Source organism: Thunnus albacares, chromosome 2 (assembly GCF_914725855.1).
Source record: "Thunnus albacares chromosome 2, fThuAlb1.1, whole genome shotgun sequence".
Taxonomy (NCBI): Eukaryota; Metazoa; Chordata; class Actinopteri; order Scombriformes; family Scombridae; genus Thunnus; species Thunnus albacares.
The window spans coordinates 8,398,116-8,425,751 of record NC_058107.1 but is presented as its reverse complement, the minus strand read 5'-3'; the positions used below and the strand labels follow the sequence as shown (position 1 = coordinate 8,425,751).

Below are 27,636 nucleotides of genomic sequence, written 5' to 3'. Positions count from 1 at the left end.
TCCCTAACATGCTAATGCAGCCATGATAAACATAAATAAAATGTGATATTTTATTTGGACTTTTTTTAATACCTGGAGTGTAATTGGAGTACTTGCTGTGCTTTGTCGTGACACTGTAACTCTCACCTTTATAACCTGGATGAAGGAATTAATCATATTCAAGGCTAAAGTTAATTGATTTTGATAAGAAATGCAAACCTCCTCATTGTGTTTTTTAAAACACACTTTAATTAAGAAGAAACATCCTATACATGTTCGATTTTCATTGTAAATACAAAATCTTAATGACATTGATTTCTCAAAGAACAACCCACAGTACTTCTGATTGCACATTCACAATTGAAAACAGTGCAAAAACATTTGCCTTTCAAGTCATTGTAAATCTAAATTAATCTTTGGAATTAATTAAAATGACAACTTTAAATCTCTTTCATAACTAATTGGATCAACATCAGAGAACACTGCCAATTACAATGTTATCATAGTTTGAATGAAAGACAAGAAATGGCAGTTGTATCGGGGTACAGATCTGTTTTCTTTTCACTGTGGCACTGTGTCAAATAAAAACATGCCAAGATCCCTGAATTAATGCCTTGACGTGACGCACAGTACATTTGGTACTACCTTCGCCTTAAGCCTCATGATTTACAGGATGAGTCAAGATGTAATGAGCAGAAGTTCTTTTGAAAACACTTTACATGGCCATTACACAGGAATTTACCAAACGCTGATTAACAATCAAAACATTGAACTAATGAATGAAGGATTGCTTTAGTCACTGAAGACAGAATGTGGGTTGGTTATTTGTCATAGATGTTGGTAATATTTCTACAATGAGTCCCTCAGTAGAGATCAGGTGCTCTTTAAAACTGCTTTCTATGGTTTAAATCAGTCTTTAAATTGTAATTGCCAAGACCTCTTACTCTCTGTCCCTTCTTGTTAGGATAGAAACACGAAGCAAACATATAATCCTGATAAACAAATGACCTAATTTGAGTCATTGCAGCACTAGAGGCAGAGCAGAGCTGCTTCCCAAACTCTCTGAATGATATTTGCATCTGGGACAATGATGCATCCATTACAACAGGGCATGTGGACTGTTGCCAAAGGCTCAAAGGTAATTCACTACAGTGTACTGTACATTTTTGTAAATACAATATATTTTCTAAACAGATATACATGAAATGATTACACAAAGTTATAAAAAAAAAAAACAGCTGAAAACAGTAAAAGCTGATGTCATATATCTGCAGAAATGAAAACTGGAGTACAAAAGCGGCTATTCATGTCACGTCCAAACATGATCCTTCCTGGGCACTGCTTTGCAAACAGTTGAAACAAACAGAGCTTCACTAAACATACAGTGTGAGAAACAAAGTGCTACATACAAACAAACTGTACACAGCAAAACATTGTGCAATGTCATACAATTGCACAAATTCAATTAATTTTAATAGGTCCCCTGTGCTCAAAATAAAACTTTTCAAAAACAAAACAAAGAAAAAGAGGGATATTTCATGTGACAGCCAGCACCTACCACACAGTACATTCGTCATCCCTGTGTTTTGTCTACAGTGACATTTATGGTCAAGGCCTGGTTTTTCCCAAGCAGTTCAGAGTTAGAACCACAGCCCACCATTTGCAGAGTGACACATTTTTGGTCTTTCTTTCAGGCAGAGGAGAATCAATATTTTATTCACTCTGCCTTTATCACGTGGAGTCACTTTTCCCTCTCAAAGATTTAGACTAGTAGAGCTGCCCTGTGTGGACTTGTGGAAACACATAATGTCAAAGATATTTCCTTCAGTAGATTAAAAGATGCTGTCTGGGATGCAACTGCCTCATTCACAAAACTTTGTCCACTTCAAAGAAATGAGTTGTTGTATTTGTGTTTAATTAACAAGGGGGATACAGCTAAAATAGCCATCAGCATGGAGATTCCCTCTCGATATTGGGGATACACACAGAATCTATGGGAAATTTTCTAAACACAAGGTCCACTTGCTTAACTATTTACAGAGCTCTCGATCACATCCTACAGCCTTCTTCAGCAAGCTGAACTTGCTGAGGTGATATAACACAGGTTTTGATCTCCATCCTATATGCAACCACCTGTTATCATGCGACTGAGGTCCTGTACTTAAGTCTCATGGTAACACCTGAGCAAGCTTTATTAGCTGAAGATGGCAGTGAGATTCGGTGGAAAGCTTAGGGAATAGTTAATAGTATTAAAAATATTGACCACAGATTAAATAAACATAATTTGGGTTGTGTGATTGAATTTATTGCACCTGAAAAGCTCCATTAAAGTTCTAATCCTTAAGATTTTCATGAAATCAAAGCCTGTTTTTGATACTAATCATGGTTTGATTTTTTTCACCAATACATTCAATATATTTTTAGTCTGTAATCACATCTTTATATAGTAGTTTGCATTGTTAGTGGCAGGATCTGCCATTCCTGCACTGGATCCAAATAACTGACTAACAAGGGATTCACAGGAAACAACGCAACATGTAATCCAGTGTTACAATTTGTCATTTTACTTCATTGAAATCAGCCTCATTGTTTACTTTCACTCTCCTAATGCTGCATCAGAGCTATATCAATTTATTGATAATGAAAAATGAAACAGTTCCTACTGCTGCTGCTTCAAATTAAAAGTGTTCAGATGGCCTGGGGTAGCTTTATTGTGAAGCAGTAACAGGAAATGCAAAGCATTTGTCACAGTGGTTAGCGCTGGTCGCTATCGTTCATCAAAAATGTGTCTACAAAACAAAACTACATTCATTTTTGGCATTTTATGACAGTGGATCAGTTTTAAATATTACAAGGAGTAATGAACAAGAGGCAGCGGCTGCAGCAAGCAGTTAGATGAAGAGCTGCAAAAAAACGGCTGCATACCTTCAACACATGGTCGTTCATGACGATGATGGAAAAAGGACAATTATTGACTGGCTTCTTTATTAAAAGAACACGAGTTTGCTTGGTTGCACTGTAAACAGATTCTTTGTTGTATTTCTGACAAAATAGCTGCTCAGCAAGTTTTTCCTGCCCACAGAATTCTGGGACATGTGGTATCAAACCATACTTGCTGTTACCACCAGTAACCACTGGTGTCGCCCAGTCAACCAGGACCAAAATCTTAAGGATTACAACTTTTTGCACAACATACATATTCAATAATGTACCCACCACTGAACACGTTTGTTGTAAATATCACTGCTCCACGTGGTCTATATGAACACACTCCACATAAACTGATGATACAGTATCGATACATACTGTAAGTGTTAATGGATTTGTGATCCTTGATGTTGTGTCTAAATGGATCACCAATGGTGCACCTAATGCATAGACTTGCACCAACCATGAGAGGTGAGCAGCAGAAAGGCCAATTCCTTGCCTCAAGTATTGTTTTGACTAAATGATAATTTAATATTAACTTGCATGTAAGGAGCTTATTATACACCCACAGTTGATGCTATTTTATCTACTTCCTCATCCACCTAATTTACAGTTCTGAGTCTAAATGAGCTCATTCGCTATCAGAACAGAGAAGAAGAATCCTGTTCTGAGGTAGGATAAGTTTACAACCTAGTCAAACTTTGATTTCTAGCAGTGATTCTGAAATGTTTGAGAAATATGGGTCCTGGTCAGCAGAGCTCTTCCGAGCCAGAGGGAGAACCTGCCAGCCTGTGGGTCTGTGCCCTCCAGCAGCTAGTCCTCCACCCCTGGGTGTTCCTGTGGGTCCCGCTACCTTCCCTGCTAATCCAGGTCCAGGATCTGCTCACCCACAATGTCCATAGCTGCAGAGGCCTTGATAGAGCTCCCTGCAGAGTCCACAAACATCTGGGGGATGTCATTCCCAAAGTAGATTTTGCTGTTGGTTGCGATGGCCTTGTACTTCATGAGCTGCAGGTACTCTGGTGTTAACTTCAGCTGCAAGAGAGACAAGAGAATGCAAATGACAAAAGAGCAGAGTGGACTTGACTGTCCATTTCTGTCCAGGCTAATATTGTGTGTGTCTGTGCTATCTCTTACCTTATTGGCCTCAGCAGTTCTCTGAGCTGCATAGAATTCTGCATCTGCTCTGGCTTTCTGTCGCGCCAGGAAAGCGCCATCTATGAAACAGAAACAAACACTGTTATAATCAACAGCGGCGGGGCAGTTAATAAGAAAATCAACTCTTTTTGCTTTATTGCTCAGAAAGTAGGAAGCTGGCTTAAACGCTGGGATCTATAAACATGCAGTCTTAACAGACTCGGACAGCAAACCAGTACTCAAAATAGATATTCTTGGAAATAAACAGCTTTGATAGTACATAGCACAGGTGGTAAAAAAAACAAAACATTTAGTGACTTCTACATAATCATTATTTGTCTTTTTAATTGCAATGACCTGATTCACAGCTTTACATTTTTAGTGTCCTGCAAAAATACAGTGCATGCTCGGTTCTCCTTTAAAAGGAATGTATGAACAAATTCTGACTTGTCCCAGGTTGAGCTGATTACACTGATAACTGTTTTTATAATTTGTCATCCTTATCAGAGTCATCATGAATAATATCAGGGCTGTTGAATTAGCACATCTTAGGAGCATGCAGCCATCACACATGTTATTACACGTCACACTCTTTTACATCCTTTCTTTTCCTGCTAAGACATGACTAATGTCTGCTATTCAGGAGAAAATTACTGGATGTTTCTGTTTCTGAATCAAAACCTGAGCCTCTGCATGATACAAACCTTCAATTTCAGAGATCTTTTTCTCTGTTTCCTTCTCCATGACTTTCTGTCCGAACTTGATCTCTGCCACTTGTGCCACTTTTTCAGCCTCTATGAGACAAAGACACAGAATTAAATGTTCCAGCTGTGGTCAGTTTCATGCACTCCCTCAACAACCATCCTGTTTTCCTTTTACTCTCTCACCTATCACAGCTTTGATCCTTTCTGTCTCTGCCTCCTTCTCCACGACCTTCTGTGTCTGTTGTGAAATCAGAAGCTTTGTCTTCTCACTCTCCCTGCAAAGACAAACACACACTTGAATAGACTGTGTGGGCATTATTTACATTTTCAGTGGGTTCCTTTGTAGTCTAATTATTGTTTTGGCAGGATTGTGAGGGCCAGTCATTAAAAGGCCCAGATTATGAAACACTCACTTTTTCAGTGCTTGTGCGTATGTCTTTGGGTCTCTGATGTGCCTACTAACACAACTGTGAAATGAGACCACCCGGTCATTTTGGTTTGGACTGGCTTGCTCTGTACTCTTGGTATTCAACAAGCCATTCAGATTTCATGCCCCTTCTTACATCCCATGGGGCGAAGATAAACTAAGCTAACCCCGAAAAACTTGAAAGAGTGATCCACCAATTTATCATTGCACTCAATGGCAGTTCACTTAGGAGATTCAGGAGTGTTATACTAGTAGCAGTTAATACAGTCTGGAGCTATAAGCCTCAAGCAGAGATGAGGAGCAGGCTACAGAGATCTGATAACCTCACTTCTCTCTAACCCCTCACCCTCAGATTCTTTTCATCTTCAAACTTGTAGTCTTCAGCCCCAAACAACACTGACATCACACAGCTCCCCATGGAGCCTCCGATGTGTAGAATTGCTGGAGTTCCCCTTCATGTATGTTTGTAACACATGACTAAATAAGCAACAACAAAGTTAAGTTTGGAAAAAAAGAACGTTTTAAGTTTTTATTATAAGGACATGTCCACAGTTTTTCAACTCTGTCTTAAAACATCAGTCAGGAGCCCAAATGAACATTTAAACAGGTTTTTCTTGCCATAATCATTCCTCCTGTTCATACTGACCATTAGAAGATCCCTTCATAATAAACTTTGAATGTAAGTGATGGGGGACAAAATCCACAGTCCTTCTGTGCAAAATTAAGCTTCAGTTGCCCAAATGAGTCAAATCTTTCAATGTTACAGTCTTTTTAGTGCCAAAGTCCCTCTTTTTGTCCCTCTTCCACTGCAGCTCAACAGAGAAACACTGTCCGAGGAAACACAAAGAGGGAATTTGATGCTAAAAAGACTGTAAATGTGGCAGATATCCACTTGATATGACTAACTCAGACTGCTGAAGCCTCATATAAGCTTCACATCAACTTTTAAATGCATTTTTGCACAAAATGACTGTGTGGACACACTGTGGATTTTGGTCCCCATCACTTACGTTGAAAGCACATTTGAAGGGGATTTAATAGCCAGTTTGAACAGGAGGAATGATTAGAGCGAGGAAAACCTCTTTCACTGCTCATATGGACACCTGACTATTGTTTTAAGACAAACTTGAAAAACTGTGAACCTCATCAGGACTAGGAGTGCGAATCTTTGGGGATCTCATGATTCGATTTGATTCCGATACTTTGGTGTCCAATTTGATTCAGAATCGATTCTCGATTAAATGAATAGAAAAGGGGACACAATTTTCAGTCTCTTGCTCCAGTATACTGTGTGCCAAACCAGGCTGCCGACCATTTTTATTTTAAAAAGTTAACTGCAATAATTAATGAATTTATTCATTTGAAAGCATCTTACAGTCTCCTGCCTGTATGAGAGTAACAAAATGAAGGGGAGGAGGAGTGCTCCGTTGTGTTATGAACATCATGTCTCCAGCAGTGGAGAGCAGTCTCTCTGCTGCACTGTTAGCTCTGGGGAAAGACATTGCTGTCCAAGACGCTGAGCGGGTGCAGGGTTTTTGAGGTGAAACAAACTGAGCACTTTCTTTTCTTCACCTCAGAGTTGGTTTAAGTTGTTTAATGCTGCAGTGTGTGTTGGTCAGCTGGTCTCATTTGTTACTGCTGGAGTTTGCTGCTCTGCTCCGCTAACATTAGTCTCTGGGTGACGGCATAGAAAGTTCACAGTACACTTCACATTTGTCTCGCAAAGGTAATTATTTAGTAATTTAATAAACACATGTTTGCAACCACTGCCTTTTTTGAAGATCAGCTCTGAGAGATAACTCTAACATGTGCTTGCTGTGGACTGCTCGGATGCTGCACTGCCCCCACAGTTGTGTTCTGCCTTTTTTCTTCCATCAACATCACATTATTAACTAACAGTTAGAAAATCGATTTTTGACATTTGTAAATTGATGCAGAATCATCCCCGTCTGCATCGCGATGCATCTAATAATTGATTTTTTTCCCCACCCCTTATCAGGGCCAGATCAGATTTAATTGACAGTGGCCAAACAACGCAATGACTCATTAAATTTAAATTCAACTGTCAAACAACAAAAACTACAATAACTTTGGCAGAAAACTTTGTTTTCATGCATTACCCCATTGCTCATTGAAAGAAACTGATTTCAGGGCCTTTAAGCACCAAATTGGATCAGAGTTTCAGAGTTGTTGTTATTTAAATGTTATTTACAAGTGGAAAACTGGTATTTACAGTAACATGAATGCATTAGAAGCTCCAAGATCTGCATTCTCACAGAATTTAAATGATACAGGTTTCTATGTCATATAAAAGTGAGAGTATACAGCCTTGAACACTTGAGGTCTTACCTGGAACACACGTCAACATCTGAGTCCATAAGCCTGGACATTGAAACTGGTCCTAAAATCTTTTCCAGCTCCAAGCTCTAAATCCAGCCTCTGGACCTTGTGCCATTCTGTCCAATAAATATTCTACCCACACAGTAATTGGATTTGCATCTTCATGCGAGCCTCTGTAGCGACAGTGTCTTATTACTAAGATAACCATATGCATCTTGTCTTGTCTTGAAGACTGTTGAGCTGTCTGGCGTCTCCTCCTAATTAAAAAACATAACTGCTGGTTTAAAGGAAACTTCAAATTCTGTTACAACCCCTCTAAGACTTCCATTAACTCTGACTCATGTACTCTAACTTCCCTACTTGGAAGTAAAACCAAAAGTAGGCTCATTTAAATTGTACTTTTCCTCTGCTTAATTGCAACCAGGATGTAGCTCTGCAAAATCAAACAGCTGAAAAATTGTCGGTTTTGGCTCTGTTCTGATCTGTGAACTTCTCTGATCATTTGACATTTTGTACTGCGGCCCAGCTTGACTTAGTTACCGTAAGTGGTGTCACCACATTTACTGATCTCAGCAGTTACTTTGGTGTGTAAATGTTAAAATAAACCACAGGAAGGATGGCCAAATATCTAGGCTGTAAAAAACTACAAAAAAATGAAATTGCTCTACTTCCCAAAGCAATAGCAGTAGCAATTTGTCAGCTTGACATATTAATCCAAATATTAGCTCATAGAAACAAGACCAAAATTATGTCTATTATCTGACAATGTATGTGTCTGACTTCAAGCCTTCACTAAGCACATTCTGCTGATTCACAAAGTGAAAGTAAGATGCTCACAGACTGACATGAAACAGCAGTGTCCTCTCCTCTACAAGACATCACACAGAGAGTTGGATGAACATCAGCTCTATCCACTTGGGAGGGAAAATAAATACACAATACAGACTTTAGAGGTCAGGGAACATTCTTTGTTTGGCACGAAGAGAGAAAAAACTTACATGAGCTCGTAGTTCCTGCGAATGCTCTCTGGAATGTTGGGTTTTGTGACACGGACTGCCTGTGAACCAGTGAGACAGACAAACAGACAAAGAAAAACAGTCAACGCTGTGAAGTATAAAAATAAAGAGAAATTTCATTTTACAGTGGGAGCGTAACAAGAAACATGGCTTTTAAAAGTCACCACCAGCGGAGGCAAAAAAAGGCGGTTGGAGAGGTGCCCTGAGACAAAAGAGCTTCTTTCCTGTTAGATTATTGGAATGGTTTCTCAGAAAAAAATATATTTGTTATTTCAGCTGTTTATGGAGATTTACAAGAAACTTAAAGCCAGATCATTAAAGCCCAGTGGAGAGTTTAACAATAAGGAATGATATATGTGTGCCATAATGTTGTCCTTTGTTAATCTTTCCTGAAGAACTTTGTCTTGGGTTGTTATGATAAATGCTCCATGAAATGGGGCTTTGATGAGGTTGTGAAAGTTGACAGACTATTTAAGGTCAACAAGATATAACAAATTGTTTTTAAAGATACTGTGTTAGTTCAGTTATGCCTTTGTATCTGTCAAATAATTTTTGAGTCTTTTTACATCATAATCCCGCTCTTTTCTCTTCCTGTAAAACATAATTTATCAATAATCCTGAACTCAGGGATGAAGCTCTACTCGTAGCTCTACTAGCTACTATGTAGCTCGTAGTAGCTAGTAGAGCAATACCATGGATGAGAGATGTGTGCTTGGATCTGAGTCAGCCACCTCCTGATCTAACGCAGGTGAGGAGGAGGCCAACACTCCTCTAGGGCTCCACATTTCACTACATTAGTGAAAGTAAAGATGCTCAAACTGCCGTTTCGCTGACTTTAAGTTTTTAAAGTGCTGTATCATCCTAAAAAAAGAGTCAACAAGGTTATAAAAAGTAAGAGTCTATAGCCATGTGAGGCTGTACACAATGGTGCTTTGAGCTAAATGCTAACAATGACTATGCTATCATGTTGATGCTAAGCCTGTGTAAGCTTTATCCATTCCACAATCACCATCTTAGTGACAGCATGTTAGCTTGCTAATATTTGGTAATTTGCACTAAAAACAAAGTACAGCTGAGGCTGATGGAAATGTCATTAGCTTTGCAGGTTTTTGGTCACAAACCAAAGTTCTGGAAAATTGAAAGTCTGACCTCATGGTGGCGCTAGACGAAAAGTCAGAGGATCACCAAAGTTATTAGGATTCATCCTCTGGGAACGATGAATGTCTGTACAAAATGTCATGTCAAACCATCGCAGCTCTTAGACTGGACTAACTCTGACTTGACTGCAGCCTTTCTGGTGGTCTCACTGTACCTGTATGATGAGGCCAGGTGCCATGCCTGTTAGATCCTCTTGTAACGTTAGCTTCAGGTTTTCATCGATTTGGTCTGTGGGAGGAAAAGTATGAGAGGGGGGTGGGTGAGCCGATGAGAATTTAACTTCAGGAGAAATGGTGTCTTGGATTTCAAACTTTCTAAGAGTGGACTGTGCCAAATTGGAGTCGGGAGCACAAAACAGACACAATTTATGTGGTCCTTCAGATGAAAACGTATTGTATAGAGACAATGCAGAAAACAATACTATGAATGATAATTATGCTACAGTCGAGCTATAAAAGTAAACATGATATTGGCAGCTTACTTGTATTGGGCAATAATTACTCCAACATGTTTTCAGTATTGAGACAAATATCAAAATTAACTCATTCAAGCAAGTGGAGAGATCTCATTCAACACACAAAATGTTTCTTCAGGTTTATCCTAGAAGGGAGGTACTGAGAACAGATCCTGATTGATAAGAACCAAAATACTAGAAAAAGTAAAAGAAAGTTCAGTTTGCTTACTGTAAATAGACCTTTTCCCTACGAGTTTACACATCTGACAATGAAGTGTCTCATCATTATGTCATGGTTGTCTTTACACAGTGTTGATTGCGGTTTGGCAGATATGTTGTAGCACTCACAAATGTGAGCTCACTTTGGCAAAGAGACTGAAAATACAGCTAATATATAACTATGTACATAGCGTGACAGCTTTTGCCAGTAACCCATTATAGGGTGGGACAAGCTATAAATTCTGGGTGTTTTGAACCTTCAGCTGTCAGCTGACTATATGATGTTTTTGTAAATTTGCAATTAAAAAAAATCAGAGAGGAGGTATATGAAGATAGCCGTTAGTTCACACCCAGTCTGCAGCTCACTGCACTTACCAAACAAGCCGATGTAGACCTCCTGTAGTGAGTGAACACTGCAGAACTGGTTGAGCTCATGGTGAACCTTGTTGAATATCAAAGCTTTGTCGTAGTCTGCAGTGAAGTTCCTCACTATGTCGTAGACTGCAGAGAGGAAAACAAGTGCTCAGTCAAGCCAGAAATGACAACAAACACAAAACACACAGATATTTGGTTCTGCTTGTTGCCCACAATCCAAAAGAAATACGATAGATGGGAGTTCAGGATAAATACAGTACAAAGCAATAGTTTGATGTTTTCGGCCTGTTAAACGCATGAGTTACCTGCTGATGGAACAAGGTAGTTTACAACCTCTATACGATCAAAGTAAATCATCACTCCTCCACTGAAAGAAAGAAAAGAGTTCCACAACATTTACTATTTCACAGAAACCATTTTTGAAAACATCAGCATGAGATGAAATGGAACGTATTTTCAGTCTGGATGATATCACTGGTTTAAATGTGGGCTGACGGACCTCTGACTCCAAACATGTTGATGTAATTATACACCCAGGGATATGCATTATAAAAACACTGTGTGGGAGTGTCTAGCGGACAAAATGAATGCTTAGTGTAATAAGTCTTGAAAGCACATATGAGACCACTTAAGACAACAAACCCACCTTGTGCCACATGGTACATTCTTCACCTCATCTGTCTGCAGTGTTGTCTACAAGGCAAAAACAAAGATTCAAGTTTAATTTTTTATTTTCTGGCAGTCCATGTGTCAAGAATACAATACAAAAATACCAGACATAGTGAGAGAGTTGGGAGTAAATCCACTGATACAGTATGAAATCAGATCATTCAATATGTTAAGTATTCAATATGCAGAAACCTGGACGTACAGGAAACAAATGTAGCAACAGGAACTCACTGTTAAATGTCACAAAATGCAATCCAACACCATTAAGAAGCCCAATAAACATCTCTATGAGACAACATGTCAACACAGAAGGTAGTGCATGTCACAGGTCCTTGGATCCATCCAGCCCTTCAAAACGCTTTTGCTGGCAGACTCACTCTCTATACACCACAACTCAATGTAATCCGGTTCTAAATATCTGGAAGCCACATGATAATGCATTTTTGATACTGATTGGACAGAAGATGTTCAGGTTCCTGCAGCAGATATCAACTGGCAGTCAAAAAGCTTTCAGTGTTTATGCACCTTAAGCGTGGAACATCTTACCTATCTTCTTTTTAAAAATAGGACTTTTTTTTTAAAATTGAATTTATCTTTTAATTAGTGTTTTGTGTGTGTGTTTGTACATGTGTTTATGTGTGTGTTCATGTATGCATACTGTCTGTCAGTATTTAGTCATAACTTATTTTCTACTGATCTATCACTTTATAAAGCAAAAATAAATGTTCATTATAAATGTGTACACAGAGCTTAGTACTCAACACGTAGAATATTTCTTAGGAATGCTGGACCCTCACAAAGTGCTCTTTCTGTCAACGTGATAAATGAAGCTCCTACACTGTATACATATGATATGGTGTGTCCTACAGACCACCTCTCATTAAAAGAAGTTGCATTTTTTTTTTATTTCTTTTGTCCTGGCTCTGTACTGCTCAGAGGCTTTTATGATGTGGACCAGGAAAGAGGGCTCCCATAGAGCTGTGACCTCTCTGGTACTGATGTAATATGCTGCCCATTACTTTGTATCCATTATCATTTGTTGTCTATCATTAGGAATGCTCCTACTGCTGGGCTTGTGTGCTTATTTCTTGTTGTTGCTGTGTGGATTGACCTCTGTAGTCAATGCATCTCTGTATATCCCAATAACTTTTCTACATTTCTACTGCATGTTTGGCTCTCCCAGGACAGACAACCCCGTTAAAGGTTTTCTTCTAAGGATAGAGGGAGCCATATGTTGTACACAGGGATTAAAGCAAGAAAAGATTTGTGGGCCTGAAAAGTTGTCCAAGAGGAAATGAGTACAACTTATTGAATTAAGTAGTATATGAATTTAAAACTGCTCTATGCCTGAAATCAGGCATGATGCCTGAGAACTTTAAGGCCAGTGTACAGGCTTGAGTCACATTTGTGATTTGGTGCTATTAGGAATGTCAGACTAAGGATATTCACAGTCGACTCAGAGGGAGGAGGAGGATTTTCATTTATCATGCGCTTGTGTTTCATGCTTCTTATCTATACATATTTTTCATTCTTATGTTTACTCAGCATTATTACTAGTGTTTCTTTCTTCAGTACACCTCCCCTACAATTATGAGAAATATTATTCAAGCCTCCATTCAGTTACTATTCTGTCCACTCCCACACTAACCTCCTATAACAGCCTACACGAGTCTCATGTTTTATGTGTAAGACTAGTATTTTAATGCTGTTGTTCATCATTTGTGATGTGAAAATGTCAGATTTCCACACAGTCAGAGTCTCATGTTTTATGTGTAAGACTAGTATTTTAATGCTGTTGCTCATCATTTGTGATGTGAAAATGTCAGATTTCCACACAGTCAGAGAAATAAAAAGTTTGCACCACAGAGCATCTCTCCAGCTGCTGACAGCGCTGTCAGCAGAGGTGTCAGTCACACTGGACAGTAGAGGAGATTGTGCCAGCGCCTTGTAAAGGCGTAAAACAGAGCTGCTCTGCCTCTTGCTGTCCTCTGTTTTCATCAGTTATGTATTTAGGTAATTCAGAGACTTTGTAAAAGTTTATAGCCTGTCATCCTGTAACCCTGCATTACTTAAAAATAAAAGAAAGAAAAACTGACAAAAAGTAAGTCAAATTGACTTGACTCACCTGGACAGACTTGTATGTGGTGATGAATGGAAGCATAAGATGGAAACCAGGGCCGCTGGTGGTGGTCAGGAGAGCCCCTCCCCTGTGTGGCACACACAAAACACAGGTGATATCATGAACACATGGTATTGGGTGAGACTTCATAAAAATAGAACCCTTTCCTGAGAGAATTTTAGCTTGTAATAAAAGTAAAAAACTCTTCAGATTACTCAGGGTAAGATCAGTCAAAGATTTGGGTACTAGTCCAAATGATAAGACTTGAGGTAGCTCTCATTTAGGAGAAAGCGAATGAGTGAGTGACAGCTGCACTATTTTCTCCTGCTGATGGCAAGTACAATATCTTTACAGATATGTTCTCAGGAAACTGATTTATCAGAGTGGGGAGGTAAAATCATTTTCCCAGATGCATTTCTTCTTAATGACAAAGAATCAGTCTTTAGTCTCAGACAAAATTATCAGGAGTCATAAGAGAACAATCTTGTGCAGTGTCCTCATTGGCTCCCCTAAAGCAGGCAAAAGTTGTTATCTTGTCTGTTATGACGTCTGATATTTACTACATGTCTGTGCATGTGATAAAGACTTTAAATACTTAAGAAGGTACAGAGGCACAGAACCACAGATGCCTTTTTTGGCAATCTTAAAGCTTGGGTATTTAGAGTCCTCACTGTTTAATGGTTAAGTTGCTTATGCTAAGCTAAACAGTTTAACACTCATGTCTCAGGCAGGGTCCGAAATTAACAACTGCCAAGTGTCAAATGAGGGTGGATTTTCTTTTTGGAGAGTAAATCTCAGAAGGTTATCATGTGCACCATATGTGTTTTTTACACACATCGAAACAGTGCTGCGAAACTGTAGGAGCGCTCAAGACGGTCTGACATTGTGTCTACACAGAAAGCACGGTGTGAGCAGCACGTTTAGCAGAGCAGCAGCAGCAGCAGCAGCGAGTGCTCTGTCTGTGTGTCTACAGAGGAGGCATTCAGGTACAGTTTTGAGCATAGGTCACCCACGTTTTGGAAGTGCTCAGAGCCCAATACACAATGACTGTAGTGATGTGTGGAAAACTCTGTGCAGCACTTTGGTCAACCACAGTTGTTTTTATATGTGCTCTACAAATAAACTTGATTTGATTTTTTTCTCTGGCCTCTTCTTTAAGTTTGTATTCAACATAATAACTCATTATCTCAATTAAATGTACTGAAATGAATGAATGTGACACAAAAAAGCTATTCATTATTTTGGCCGGTAAAAATATGCTTGGCTGGTGGATTTTTTCATCTACCAGTCCCCTTGGCAGGTGAGTCAAAATGTTAATTTCGGACACTGGTCTCAGGCACAAAATTGAATACAACGCATGGTGCAGTCTCACCTGTAGTAAACTCCAGTGTGTCCCTCATCGATCTTGTGCACAGAGGCCAGAAGCCCTGCTCCTCCGAGAGCAGCAATTATTGAGAATATGGCACCCCACTGTGCCATCCTGGCGAACAGAAAGAAAAGACAGCATGTGAAAATGAGAAGATGGGTGGTGTTTGGTGTTTACATGGTGTCCCGCCTTGACTACAGCGATCACATGGTCAGACACTCTCCCAACTGCAAGTGACTGATGAAGTGTCTGACTGTGACCTGCACTCACTCAGCAGCTTGTGTAGTACTGTAGTAACAGGTTGGAGTTGGCCTCTTGCTCACTGGTTTATCTCCTCTCAGCTCAGGCTTAGCCAGGCATCAGCTGGGACTCTGTGACCTTGTCACACTGAAAGAGGATTGAGGCTTAAGTGCGAAAACATCGTAACCACTCTTGTCATTAAATAAATCTGAAAATATCATCTATGACAATATCTACATTATTTCATATAAATATTGAAGTTTATTTGAGCTATTTTAAGCTTTACGAGCTGGGCGAGGAACTGCCTCAGCTTTGGATAGGAGGGATTTGCAGTATTACAATCTGGTGAACCTGCTGGCTCAACACTGGACTCGTCTCATAGTCACACTGTTTATAGAGCAGATTTTTACAATTTCCCTTTGTGTTTTACATCCTATTTTGGTTTTGACTGTATTCTGATGTTTTTTGAATCACACTGGTCTGCAATTTTCTGTTCTGATGTAGACTTAGTTAATCTTATCACTTTCTCTGGAAAGTGATAAGATTTAGTGGAAATAATTGTACAATAAGTGAAATCTAAACCAATTATTTTCTCAGAGATAAAGAATCAGATACATACTCCAAAATAGAACGGACAGTCTTTATGAAAAACTCAGCAGATGCCTCACCAACACTCATCTGGGAAACAGATAAATCAGTACTACGAGGAAAACTCACCTCACACTCAACATATGAAAGAGGAAAGAACAAGAAGTAGAAAACAAACATTACACAGCTCCTACATATGCAGCCAACCCCACAGAACAAACACTATAAGATATCAGAGAAGCTAAATTCCAACTTGACAGTATCATCAATAAAAAGACACAATTCATGTTACAAAGACTACAATACAATCATTTTGAACATAATGACAAATCCGGCAAATATATAGCTAATCAACTAGCTATATGAGGAGAAATCACTCATCTCAACAATCAAAGACTCAACAGGGAACATTAATGATCCACAAACTATAAATAAACATCTTCAGACAATACTACTGTGACTTATACAGTGACAACGAGGAAAAAAATGTCTGCAGAAATAGAACATTTTCTAGATGGTATTACATTTCCCTCACTAACAAAAGACCGAGCAGACATCTTACATGCTCCATTAACTGCTGCAGAACATGAAAAGGCACTACAAGCAATGTCAAACAATAAAGCCTCTGGTCTAGATGGATTCCCTTCTGAGTTGTATTAACACTTTTCACAAACACTACTATCACTATTCACCAGAATGAGAGGCGAGATAAACAAATCCATCCCCTATCACAGCTCTAATTTTAGTATGGTTTAAAACAAATAAGGACCCAGCTCACTGCTAAAGTTACACTGATATTAAAATCATAGGCAAAGCACTAGCAACATGAACTGTATCAGTCATCTCATCCCTTATTCACCCAGATCAAACAGGATTTATTAAAGGCAGACATTCATCAAGTAATACATCCCATCTTTTCAACCTGATAAGTTTATCCCACCAAAATGACTCTAAAGTTATAGGCTAATCCTTTAATTAGACGCTGAGGGATTTGACAAAGTAAACTGAACATTTCTTATAAAAACTCTGAGAAGATTAGGTTTTGTATACAATGGATTAAAACTTTCTACGACAAACCAAGGGCAGCAATCATAACTAACAACCGAATCTCACAAAACTTCACACTCCACAGAGGCACCAGACAAGCATGTCCACTCTCACCTTCACTATTTGCACTTTTTATCAAACCATTAGCAGCAGCAATATAACAAAAACGACAACATCACAGGCATCTGCAACAATAAGGTAATAGCCTACATAAAATATGCAGACGGGTTACTTTAATTACAATACCTTATCAAATGGATCCACGCAACCCATCACCCCGTGGGTGGTGGTGATGGGTTGACATGGAACAAACCAAATGCCAAGACATAGTCGCAGACGTGCCCTTCCTCAGTGTCTAGGTCTGGGCGATGTGACCAAAATCTCATATCCCGATATAGGTCGTTTCATATCCTGATAACGATACCTATCCCGATATAGCACATTTTAATCCAATGAATAAATAGTTGGTCCATAACCCGCAGTCTGTCCATCCTTTGCGCAGATTAAATTAAATTACTCTTCTTGGCTTTTTACTCCCAAAGCTTTTATTGCACTTACAGTAACGTAACAAGTGTAGTTGTAGTCAACTCGAGTACTTCACCTGCTTCACTGTCTCTCCTGTGTGTGCAGCACACACAACGAGGTCTCAGCCTCACCCACGGTGAACCATAGAGAGCAGAGCAAAAGCAGCAATGACTCTCACACTGAGCTGAATTTAAACGAGTGCACATACATTTGGTAAAACACATAAATAAAGACTGTCTCTACTGCATTTTCCTGTCATTTATGGTCGCCGTCTCAGGGCTTCTCTTCTCATCTCAGCGCGGGCAGGGCTGAGCCCTCGGTGTGTGTGCAGCACAGCAGTGGAGAGACGGACAGCAGTGGAGAGTTGACAACAACTAGGCCTAAACTTGTTGTGTTACTTTAAGTGGAATAAAAGCTTCATGAGTAAAGCCAAGAAGAGTAATGGAACTAAATGGAACAAAAAGGGGATTACAAACCCCCACCACACTTTTGACCATAATCTCCATTTCTGGGAAGAAGTAACCATCACACTATCCCTATTCCTTGACTGTAGCATCCCATTATCCCCTTCTGTATGCATACTCTGGAAAAACTCAACACATGTTCAAAACAAATCATATTAACCCTACTTTTAGCCCTTACTATCACCAAGAAAAAAATACTACTAAACTGGATTAGTAGGAAGCAAAAAAATCAACATCTCACAATGGTTGGATCTCCTAACACGACAGATATCAATGGAAAAACAATCAGCTTTAAAAAAAACCAAAAAAACCCCAAAAAGACAACTTAAACAGTTCAATAAAATATTTTCAACAATTCTCAGATTCTGCTGCCGATGAGCTAATGCCACAACACAAGTATAAATATTAACATAAGCATGTAACTGGAGAAGGGAAAGGAAATAAAAAAGAAAGCAGAAAAGGACAAAAATATGTATGTGTATGTGCGAATATGTATTTATCTGTGTATGTCTGAACGGAAGGAATTAATAATACTAAACAAAATCCATCCCGCAAAACACACCTGAAAAGCAACCAAACACAAACAGATCTCACTATACGCTTGTTTATTTTTATTTCTTTTAATTAGGCCTATTTTGTTTTTTGCTGTTATTTTTTTTTTCTTTTCTTTACATGTTGTCCCCTGTTGCCCATTTGTGTCTTTTTATGTTTTGTAAACCAATATCATTTCTTATTGCCTCTGTATTTGTTAGTGTGTCCATACTGTCTATATACGTATGCACGAAATGGTGAATAAAATAAAAAGAAATCTAAACAAAATCTCTTGCATTAATACAACAAGAACTATATGTCCACACAGTTAATGTTTTACCTAAAAATGTGCAGCTCTAGAGATCATTTCTGCATATCGTCTTATTACGTCACTTGAACGGAAGGAAGGAAATTCAAAAGTCTGTCAACAGTGTCGCGGTACTTAAAATAACATGACCGGTAAAACATTGTTCATGTTGCACGGATCGAATAGGTTCTCTGGCAATTTCGGCATGTAAATAATCATCCAGGCACATCATTATTTGAACAAATTCTTAAGTTTTCGAAGAGGTGGACACATCTTCCTGTCCTTCACGGAGCTAATAGCCTAAGTTACAGCTAACGTTACTGCAGATCAAAGTTCAGAGAGGAGACTTCATCAAATTAAGAGCAACTTTAGCATGAACATGTATGCCGAATTAGAGGAATGAATCTAAAGATTTCTACTCAGTAATAAAGTACTAGGATTATGATGGGAACGTATAACTTGTTGGAAAGGCAACTTTAAAAATGCAAACATTTGAACGGAATTTGGTTTCGATTGCTTTGGAGCTAGCTATGATAGCAGGATGTGAGCTGCTGTGTTATTACTGCCTCAAAGAGAGGTCCCTCTCCCACTGGCAGACCTGTTTAGATATACTATCAGTTAGTTAGATGTCACAACCTTCACTTTAGTGTCAGCGTTTAAGCACAACACAAGGCCAGATACTGATTAACCTCTGCTAACGTTACAAGTTAGCAACACAGTCTCAGCACGTCACATCTCCTTTTGGCATGTTACTGTCGTATTCAATGAGACTGGAGACACCAGATACTTCGTGTAGTTAGACAACAACACACGCTCGTCGGGCTTGGCAGCTCTTACCTGTAATTTAGTCCGAAATGAAACCAACACACAGTAAAGTAGCAGCGGCACCTCAGGCACCTGCTGTCTTCTTCTCCGACAGTGTTACTACACGGCAACCATATTGTCGCATTAGCGCCCTCTGCTGGAGGCCAACAAACAGCCTCTGTCTTTCACATGTACCGTGTTAATAGTGATAGATTTTATACAATATACTTGTTTGGGTCACAGCCAGAGGCAGATATTTGTCATTTGTTTATTTAAATTTGAATGAACTATTAGGCTTAACAATATTTACAACATAGGAGAGACAATTTAATTTAAAATTCACCCAGTCTTTGACCCACACTGTTATCCTGGCAACATGAAGAGAAAGGCGGACTGAGAAACTGAAATATTTTGAGGAATACTGTGATGAATATGGTATGTTTGTTAATGAGGATAAAACAAAGTTTATGGCTATTTTGGGATCTGATGAAGACAGGCAGCCTGTTCAGCTTGGTTCATTTATAGTGAGGCTTTGTGACAGTTATACATATCTTGGAGCCATCTTCACTGGCAACGGAAGTGCCCCAACCTCACTCACCCTACATGTAAAAGAGAAGACAAAGCATTTAAACAAATTAATTGTCTTCTTATCCACTAACTATGATGCTCCATTTTGTGTCAACTAACTAAAGATTTTTGAGGCTGCTTTTTCATCAGCTATCTTGTATGGGTATGCTTAGTTAAAAGTGCTCTTAAAGTCTGTTGAATCTCTCTACATGACTGGAGTGAAATTCCTTCTTGGGGTTAGGTCAACTACATCTTACCTAATCTGCCTATTGGAGGCAGGACTCCCTTCAGTAAAAGCCTTAGTGAGAGTAAAGCAAGCCAGGTTTCTGACTAAGATGAAGCAGCGTCATGGCATGCTTGATGACCCCTTGTGGTGTGTTCTTGACATAACAAGAAAGGAGAACCAAGTTATGAACTCACATTTATCTGGGATAATGGAGTAACAAGATCATATTGAGAGTGACCATAGGGAGATGAGAAATTAAAACCTAAAAAGGGAACAAGATACAAGACCTACCAAGCCATCAACTCAGATATATCCATCCATTCACTTTATTCCTGACCTCTCATAGACTGCAAGAGGAAATGGGAAGGTGGAGCCGAACACCACCTGCACAACGTGTGTATTGCTGTAAGACTGGCATACAAAATGAAGAACACATACTTGTGTGCCCTCACACAGAAGATATCTGTGTGAAATATGGACATGACTCCACTGAACTGAGCTCACTCTTTGTGGACGCTGATAAAAGAATTTTAGTTATTTAGTCATTATTTTAGTTAGTGCCATGCTTGTCTTGCGCTATTGGAGCACCAGCAAGTTGCTATAGTTTGTCTGATGGGATTTTGTGTCGTTAATTGTATTAACTTTTAATATTAATAGGTTTATAGTATATATGATTTTTTTGTATATTGTTTAGACCCAAATGTGTTATCTGTTTGTGTCAATAAAAATAACTAACTAACAATTTGGAGTGTGGGAACAAACCAGAGTACCTGGAGGAAACATGTACTAACATGGGGGGATGTGCAAACTCCACACAGAGAAGAGGTCCCAGTCAATTTGGGGCTTTTTGCTGTGAGGGTACTAATAAAAATAAATAAATAAATAAATAAAAAATAATTATCAAGAAACTGTAAACCCCATTAGCACTGACCCAAGTTATAGGCAAACTAAACAGCAGACTGGGGTCCTTCAGCCAGCAAGGGTCCCCCACACAGCCAAAATGCCTGCTGTCCACCTTTATTTATTTCATAATTTAAGTACTTATTCAAGTAATATTGTAATATATTACACTGTTTTTGTGCCTCATATTTTGTACTAGGTTAGGGATATGCTCATTGATTTATTTCACCAAATAGCAACTCAAAATCCAGAATTTCCCTCCCAGATAGGATTCATATCTTCTTGATTTCCAACACACCTTGCAGCTGTTCACAGCCCACCTCCTTGACTATATGCATCATTTCCCTTTAGCTATTTATGAGCTGGAACCCATAAAAAATGAGCTGCAAGTCTCGTGTTAATGAGCCTACATAGCATTTGCATTACTGGTATCACCCTGTGTCTAGCCTTGCGTGGTATGAAAGGAATTCTTCACTTTTGATAACAGAAGTTGGAGCAAAACAATTTACTTTAGTGTCTTCTAATCATAGTAATGCCATTAAAGTAGAATATTTCGTGTGCGCTGCTAGATTTTTTATTTTTTTTAATCAACAACCTCCACTTCAGGTGTTATAAATGCAAAACTAGACAGTGGTTCACTGGGTTTTATATTACGAGTAATATTAATGATACCTGCTAACTGTTTCTCTACCTACCAGAAAAATCTGATCAATAATCCCCCTAACCCTAACCCTAACCTACCACTGAATAACTGTGGCAACAAAAGTCTCAAGTGTTTTTGAATACTTAATGTTGTCATTTTTCACTTTTTTCTCATTATAATAATGATCTAATTTTAGTTGTATTGGAAAGTCTCATGCATGTTCTTGACCCTAATGTCATTAATATCTCTCCTACCTTTCAGTTAAGATGTTAAGTTGATTTAAAGAAAAGTGTTTCATCCACTTTCCTGACATGAACAGCAGATGGTGACAGAGACCAGATGACAGGCGCTGCTTCATTTCCATGAGAATTTTTTGGAGGTAGCTGCAGAATCCCTCTGTTTCAGTCTGCCATCATTTCACCATTTCAGATTTTTCCAGGGGTTCACTGCTATCTGGCACCAAGAGCTTATTTTAATCCTCCATTAATTTGCAGTGGATAAGGCTGACTGTAGGTTGTTAGTTAAAACAACAAAAAGAAAGTTTTGCATTTAATAAAGAAAATGACCAGTCTACCAATCAAAAAGGGAATCACTGCAAAGCTCAAAATGTCAATTTTATTTCATCGTCAGTGATCTACAACCCTGAAGGTCTTGACACTAAAATGGCTGTGGCGCTTTATTTTTAGACGTTGGCCTCTTGAGAAATTTACAAAGGACCAGAACTAACCCCTAGGTGCTGCAGTGGCAGCTCTGTGCCGTGCATTTTAAACAGAGGGGGGCGGGTGGAGGGTTGGGGGGTGGGGACAACAGAGCAAGGGAAAAGAAGTTTGTCAGAGTTCATTAAGTATCAAGGGAACATCGCTGGAACTGGCAGCGTAAGCCGCGCCGGGGCCCTAGTGCCATTAATCACGACTGACAAGAAACCAGGGGCCGAGGGAGGAGGTGGAGGGAGGGAGGGCCGCTCTGCCAGAGACTCTGGTAGTGATTATAGAGCTGGGTCCAAGCAGTCCGGACCAGGGGTGTTGAAGGTAAAGCACACCACAGCCAAGGCTATGAAGTTCAGGTACCTTTAGATCACACTCACATAATCAGAGAGCGACTGACAGACAGATAACTCTAGAAAGAGTGGAATATTTTAGTTTGAGAGGAGAAGTAGCCTATAGCACAGTGTGGAGGCTGGATCTCTCTCTTTGTGTATTTCACCCTCTCTCTCATTTATATGAGCTGAGCCTCTGGCTTAATAGCATGCAGGAGGAAGAGAGTGGAAGTGCGGCAGTAACAGAGTGTCGCCCATATATCTCTGTCGGCCTGCCTTATTTTCTCCCTGCACCCTCAGAAATCTCGTGGTAGCTCGCCACACTGCTGCCACCCTGGAAGAAGAAATAAATGGAAGAGAGAAAGAGAGGGGAAAAAAGAAAGAGGAGAGCTCGTGACTCGTGAAGATAGAGGCCTCTGTTAAGTGCTGTGCTTGAAAGCCCGTCCGGCCTCATTAGCTGTCAGTTGTAACAATACTGAGCTGGCAGCGAAGACTGCTCCCAGTCTCGGTGCCATAAATCACAGGCTGACAGGGCCCTGACAGGGCTGGGAACCAACACACATGCAAGACTTGCTTGCTTTCTGTCTCTCTGCTGTTCCCTTTTCTTTTCTCTCCTTTCCTTTTTCCACTGCTCCTTCTTTTTCTCTCTTTATCTTCTGTTCCCTCTCCCTTTCTACTCTTTCTTTGTTGGTACCACTCCCTATCTTTATCTCTTTTTATCTGTCTCTCTTTCACACACACTTATAGCACATTGCAGCATGTCAGCAGACAGCCCCGACACATGTGCTCACACGAACACACGCTTGCCTTTTGCAGCACTTTTTTGGTATCCCATACATAAGTCTGTTTGACAGGACGGGTTTGGAAAGTCTGATTCTTTGATGGATGAGATATGTTCAGTGGGACTGCTGTGCATGTGCTTGTGTGTGTAAGAAAAATCTTGTCTGGTTTGTTCTCCCTCCTTATTCTTGGTTTGTCTTACATTTCTTTAGCATAGACATACTGTATTTTTGATTGTCTGGACACTGTAGCTGTAACCCTGGCAGTCTGATATTCCTGGACTGGAATGTTGGCGGTCTGGGAATTAAAATGTATTCTACTGTTGCAACCATTGAAATTGTCAGTGGGTGACAGCACTGTAAAAGCCTAATAAAATACTAAATTATTAAAGCTGGACTGGTTTAGATCTTGAATGCATAAATATTCTTTCCATATCAGCTCAAAGTGGTGAGGACCACCGCTTCTTCTCTTATTAAAGGAATAGTTTGACATTTTGGGAAATAAGTTTATACACTTTTTTATCAAGAATTAGAAGATTGATGCCGTGCTCAGAGTGTGTTATCAAACTTCTCATATAACGCAGCAAGTTGAGGAACTGATGAGGAAGGGAAAAAAGTAAGTGTAGAAGATAAGCTTATATCATAAATGAGTTGAACTCCTGCTAACCTGTTAAGAAGACATAACACGAAGTTCCATAAAATTCCTGCTGCTATCTGTGTACAATTGTCTTGAAAGTAATATTGCAAAATAGTTTGGTGTTATAAAAGCAAATAAGCGAATTTAACAAAATGTCAAACTGTTCCATTAAGTTGCTGGTGTAGTTTCAGTCTCTTTGTTTAAATTTGTTTCTTCCACCTCAAGTTTGTAAAATAATGGTATATTTTCAAGAGAAATCTTCTAATTTACAGACAGGAAATATGAAACAAGTTACCAAAACAAGTTGAACACTAACCTCAAAACTTCAAGGTAGAACATCAAGATCTTTCTTAAACAGGAGTCAGTGACTCCAGAGGAACATGGCCCATCACAAAGCCGACCTCCGCTTCAGGTCAGAGGAGGAAACACTTTACTGATGTCACATTAAGGGGCCACTGACATGCAGAGTCTCGCTATGCAGCTTTAAATGTAAATGTATGAGTGTATTTGCATGTGGAGGAAGTTATGGTCTGTTTGTATCCATGAGGCCGAGCAGGAGCTGCTAAAGCCGTCTGTCAGCATCCATTATGGTGAGGCATGATGATGTGTGTGACACAACTGGACTGGAGGGGAAGGAAGTTGAAGAAAGCAGGGCTGCGGGTCATTAATCATTTGTCTTTGACACATGAACACATACATTCCCTACGCACATGTAGCCATGAAGGTTGGGGTGGGATTGGTGCTGAGCGTGCAGCTGGATTACACCCAACCGAACATGTATACACACATAAAGTGAATATATACAGCATGTGTGTTCATATACATACAGAGAGAATGAGCTCACAGCTGGGCTACATGCCTTGGATTTTGCAGGACTCCCCCTCCAAGCTCCCACACTCTTCCTCCTCCGTTCCAGAGCTGCATATTTGTACCCAAACCCAACAGGACTCATCTGGATCTGACAGACTCGGGGTCAGCTCAGGTTGGATTCTGTATCCCCCCCCACGAGAACACCTGAAATATGAAAGAACTTTCTCATGATTATGATTCTTGGTCAAAAGTCTGAACAAATTAAAACATTAGCCCAAAAAGAGCAGGAAGGTAAAAGCTTTCATGAGTCCAACCCCATTTCTAATAAATTGCCAAAAGCAATTGTAAACCAATATATTTAAACATACAATAACAGATGTTTTGGCCACTTGGGGACAGTGGAAACAAGATTTGAATACAACACTGACATATCATCACATTTTAAACTGAAATAGCAAACTTGTTAGCATGCAGTTGCCTAGTTACACATCCAACAGACACGGAGCAACATTAGCATTTATTTGGAGTCGACCAATAAGTCCAATATTCTCTCTCCTTTTAGCTCTGTGTCCGTCTACATCAACTCCTGAGGGAAATATCTGGCTATTTACTTATTAAATGCTCCACTATGTTCACCAGCCAGTTGCTAACTTTATCTGTCTACCATTTGGTGCTGGGGAGGTAGAGCACAGTGTATTTATAAAACTTTTCACTGAAAACAGCTGCCTGCCGCAGCCAAAAACACCACTACAAAAGTGGTGTGAGTGGCCCAAGACACTAAAATTGCAAATCAAACCAAAACAATGAGCTGAAAGATGCTAAAAAGCTAGGTTAGGCTAACTAGCTAAGGTTAACAGAAGAATTGAGTGATTCTCTGTGGGTTTGTCGCTACGAGCGACCCCTTTCACATTGCAAGTAATCATTTGATTCATTGTTCAGATGAAAATATTGATCATAGAAGCTTTAAAGTGAGAAATTCATCATATCTTGCATCTTGTTGACTTTACTGGGTCCCAAGATGAATTTAACGACACCAATAACTCAGGTCATCACTTTAAATGTTTGGAAGCCTTGACTGCTATCCACCGCTCTCTTGTCTTCTCTTCTCAGTATAATCTGTTACCATTACTAAAGGGTTTAGGATGTCCTGCTCTTCACGGTGCTGCGTGTCCCAGAGGAGGTTCCAGCACAAAAGTTACACAACTGTCCTCTCTCTGCAGCGCTACATTAATCTTCTCCTGGTTGCAGAAATCTCCCTTTAACATCTTCCTCATGGGTGTCCGCCTGCTTTTGCTTTATAGTGAAATTTATTAGAGGACGTGTGCGTGTGTGTGTGTGTGTATGTGTGTGTGTGTGTGTGTGTGTGTGTGCGTGTGTGTGTGATTATGTGCATGCATGCCTTTGTGTGCATGCATGTGTGGGTGGACAGGGTAATTGGTCCTGTGAATGTGCTTGGGACTGTTCAGGCCAAACGAAGCTTCAGTGTACGTACAGTGCGGTGCCGAGCTCAGCTGTGGGGGTGTGGGAAAGCGATCACAGTGGACTTCAGAGGGAACTGAGGAAGAATGAGGAAATTGCAGACAGATAGGCCTAATGGTTGTGCTGAGGGAAGAGGTTGTAGGGCCAACAGCTGCTAGCCATCCATCTGGACCAGCCTGGAGAGCTGGACTGGACCGCTCCACAGCGTATTCACCTTCTGGGGACGAGTGCGCTGGGACTTTCCATCAGAGCAGGGTCAAGAATTATTTGCAATAAATTCATGGAGTTTGTTTTAAACTCCCTTGAAGGCCCAGTTTATTCAGATGCAATAATATGAAATTTCAATGATGAGTGTGGAGAATCTGGATTGTTGCAGCAGCAAATAATAGGAGGATACAGCAACTTTCAAGCAAGGTCATATGGGTTCTGTAAATATGTACAACTATCAGTTTCATCTATGGAGCATTTGAAATGGAATTCAACTAGACAATTTCTGCATCATTATGTGATAAAATGGTGTAAAATAGTACCAGGAAAATTAATTCATTGTAGTATTTTTTTATAAGTGGTACAATCTTTGGTGCTCATTGTTCTGAGATCACCTGTTGGACAAAACAGTGTGGGCAATCCAGTAAGGTGTTCTTTTAAAAGAGAGTTGATGGAGTTTCAGTTTCTGGTGCTCCTTTCTTTAACTGTGGTTCTCATTGTTAAATTAATATTTCCCAAAAAGTGAAGAAAGAATGGGAATTGTATTCATTTGTTTTTTTCAAAGAATTTTTCCCAGAAGCAAATGTATAAGAGTTAAGAACAGTAAATGTAAAATATTTACATGACTAATCACACAGCTGAAGAGTGTCAAAATATTTATGTTTAAATCAAAATATCCTGGATTATTACTGTAAAAACAAATTCTGAGTGCAGAGTATGTGAGTATGTGAATCACTGAGAACCTTCCAGTGCAAAAAAAAAAAAAAAAAAATCTACTGGAACAAACAGTCTGTGATATACTGCAACATCATCCCACAGATATGTAAAACAAGTACTACATCTAAGACAATAAGACAGTTTGTTGTGGAAAAGTGGATTTTGTAACAGCAGAAATAATTAGATACATGAAAAAGGTTTGCTAACACGTTTGGGAAAATGAAAGAACTTTTTTTAA

The 27,636-nt window shown here is 39.5% G+C and overlaps 1 protein-coding gene and 1 long non-coding RNA gene across 4 annotated transcripts; one reads left to right on the top strand and one right to left on the bottom strand.

Annotated features, from left to right (window-relative positions):
- Nucleotides 1–208: 208 nt before the first annotated feature.
- Nucleotides 209–19,541, bottom strand: erlin2 (ER lipid raft associated 2). 3 transcript variants are annotated; one of them, XM_044364706.1, is made up of 13 exons: nt 19,431–19,537; nt 15,162–15,278; nt 14,898–15,005; nt 13,532–13,613; nt 11,384–11,430; nt 11,043–11,104; nt 10,738–10,863; nt 9,844–9,917; nt 8,514–8,572; nt 4,932–5,023; nt 4,749–4,838; nt 4,045–4,124; nt 209–3,942 (listed from the first exon to the last, which is right to left on the bottom strand). In XM_044364706.1, exons 3-13 carry the CDS (start codon nt 15,002–15,004, stop codon nt 3,769–3,771), a joined length of 993 nt encoding a protein of 330 aa, XP_044220641.1. In that variant the 5' UTR covers nt 15,005; nt 15,162–15,278; nt 19,431–19,537; the 3' UTR covers nt 209–3,768. The 3 variants fall into 3 exon arrangements, with proteins under 3 accessions (XP_044220641.1, XP_044220649.1, XP_044220656.1); XM_044364714.1 differs by lacking the exon at nt 15,162–15,278 and having other exon boundaries at nt 19,431–19,541; XM_044364721.1 differs by lacking the exons at nt 209–3,942; nt 4,045–4,124; nt 4,749–4,838; nt 4,932–5,023 and adding an exon at nt 8,213–8,383 and having other exon boundaries at nt 19,431–19,538.
- LOC122991106 lies at nt 6,592–27,636 on the top strand. Its single transcript, XR_006405533.1, has 3 exons — nt 6,592–8,210; nt 9,510–9,514; nt 27,625–27,636. It is a non-coding gene; the product is annotated as an uncharacterized LOC122991106 (long non-coding RNA).

Coding starts and splice junctions, on each gene's coding strand:
- erlin2 (XM_044364714.1), bottom strand. CDS start 15,004: ATGGCACAGTGGGGTGCCATATTCTCAATAATTGCTGCTCTCGGAGGA. Junction 13,614..14,897: donor CACACTGGAGTTTACTACAG/GTGAGACTGCAC, acceptor TGTGCCACACAG/GGGAGGGGCTCTCCTGACCA. Junction 10,864..11,042: donor CTACCTTGTTCCATCAGCAG/GTAACTCATGCG, acceptor TCCTCTCTGCAG/TCTACGACATAGTGAGGAAC.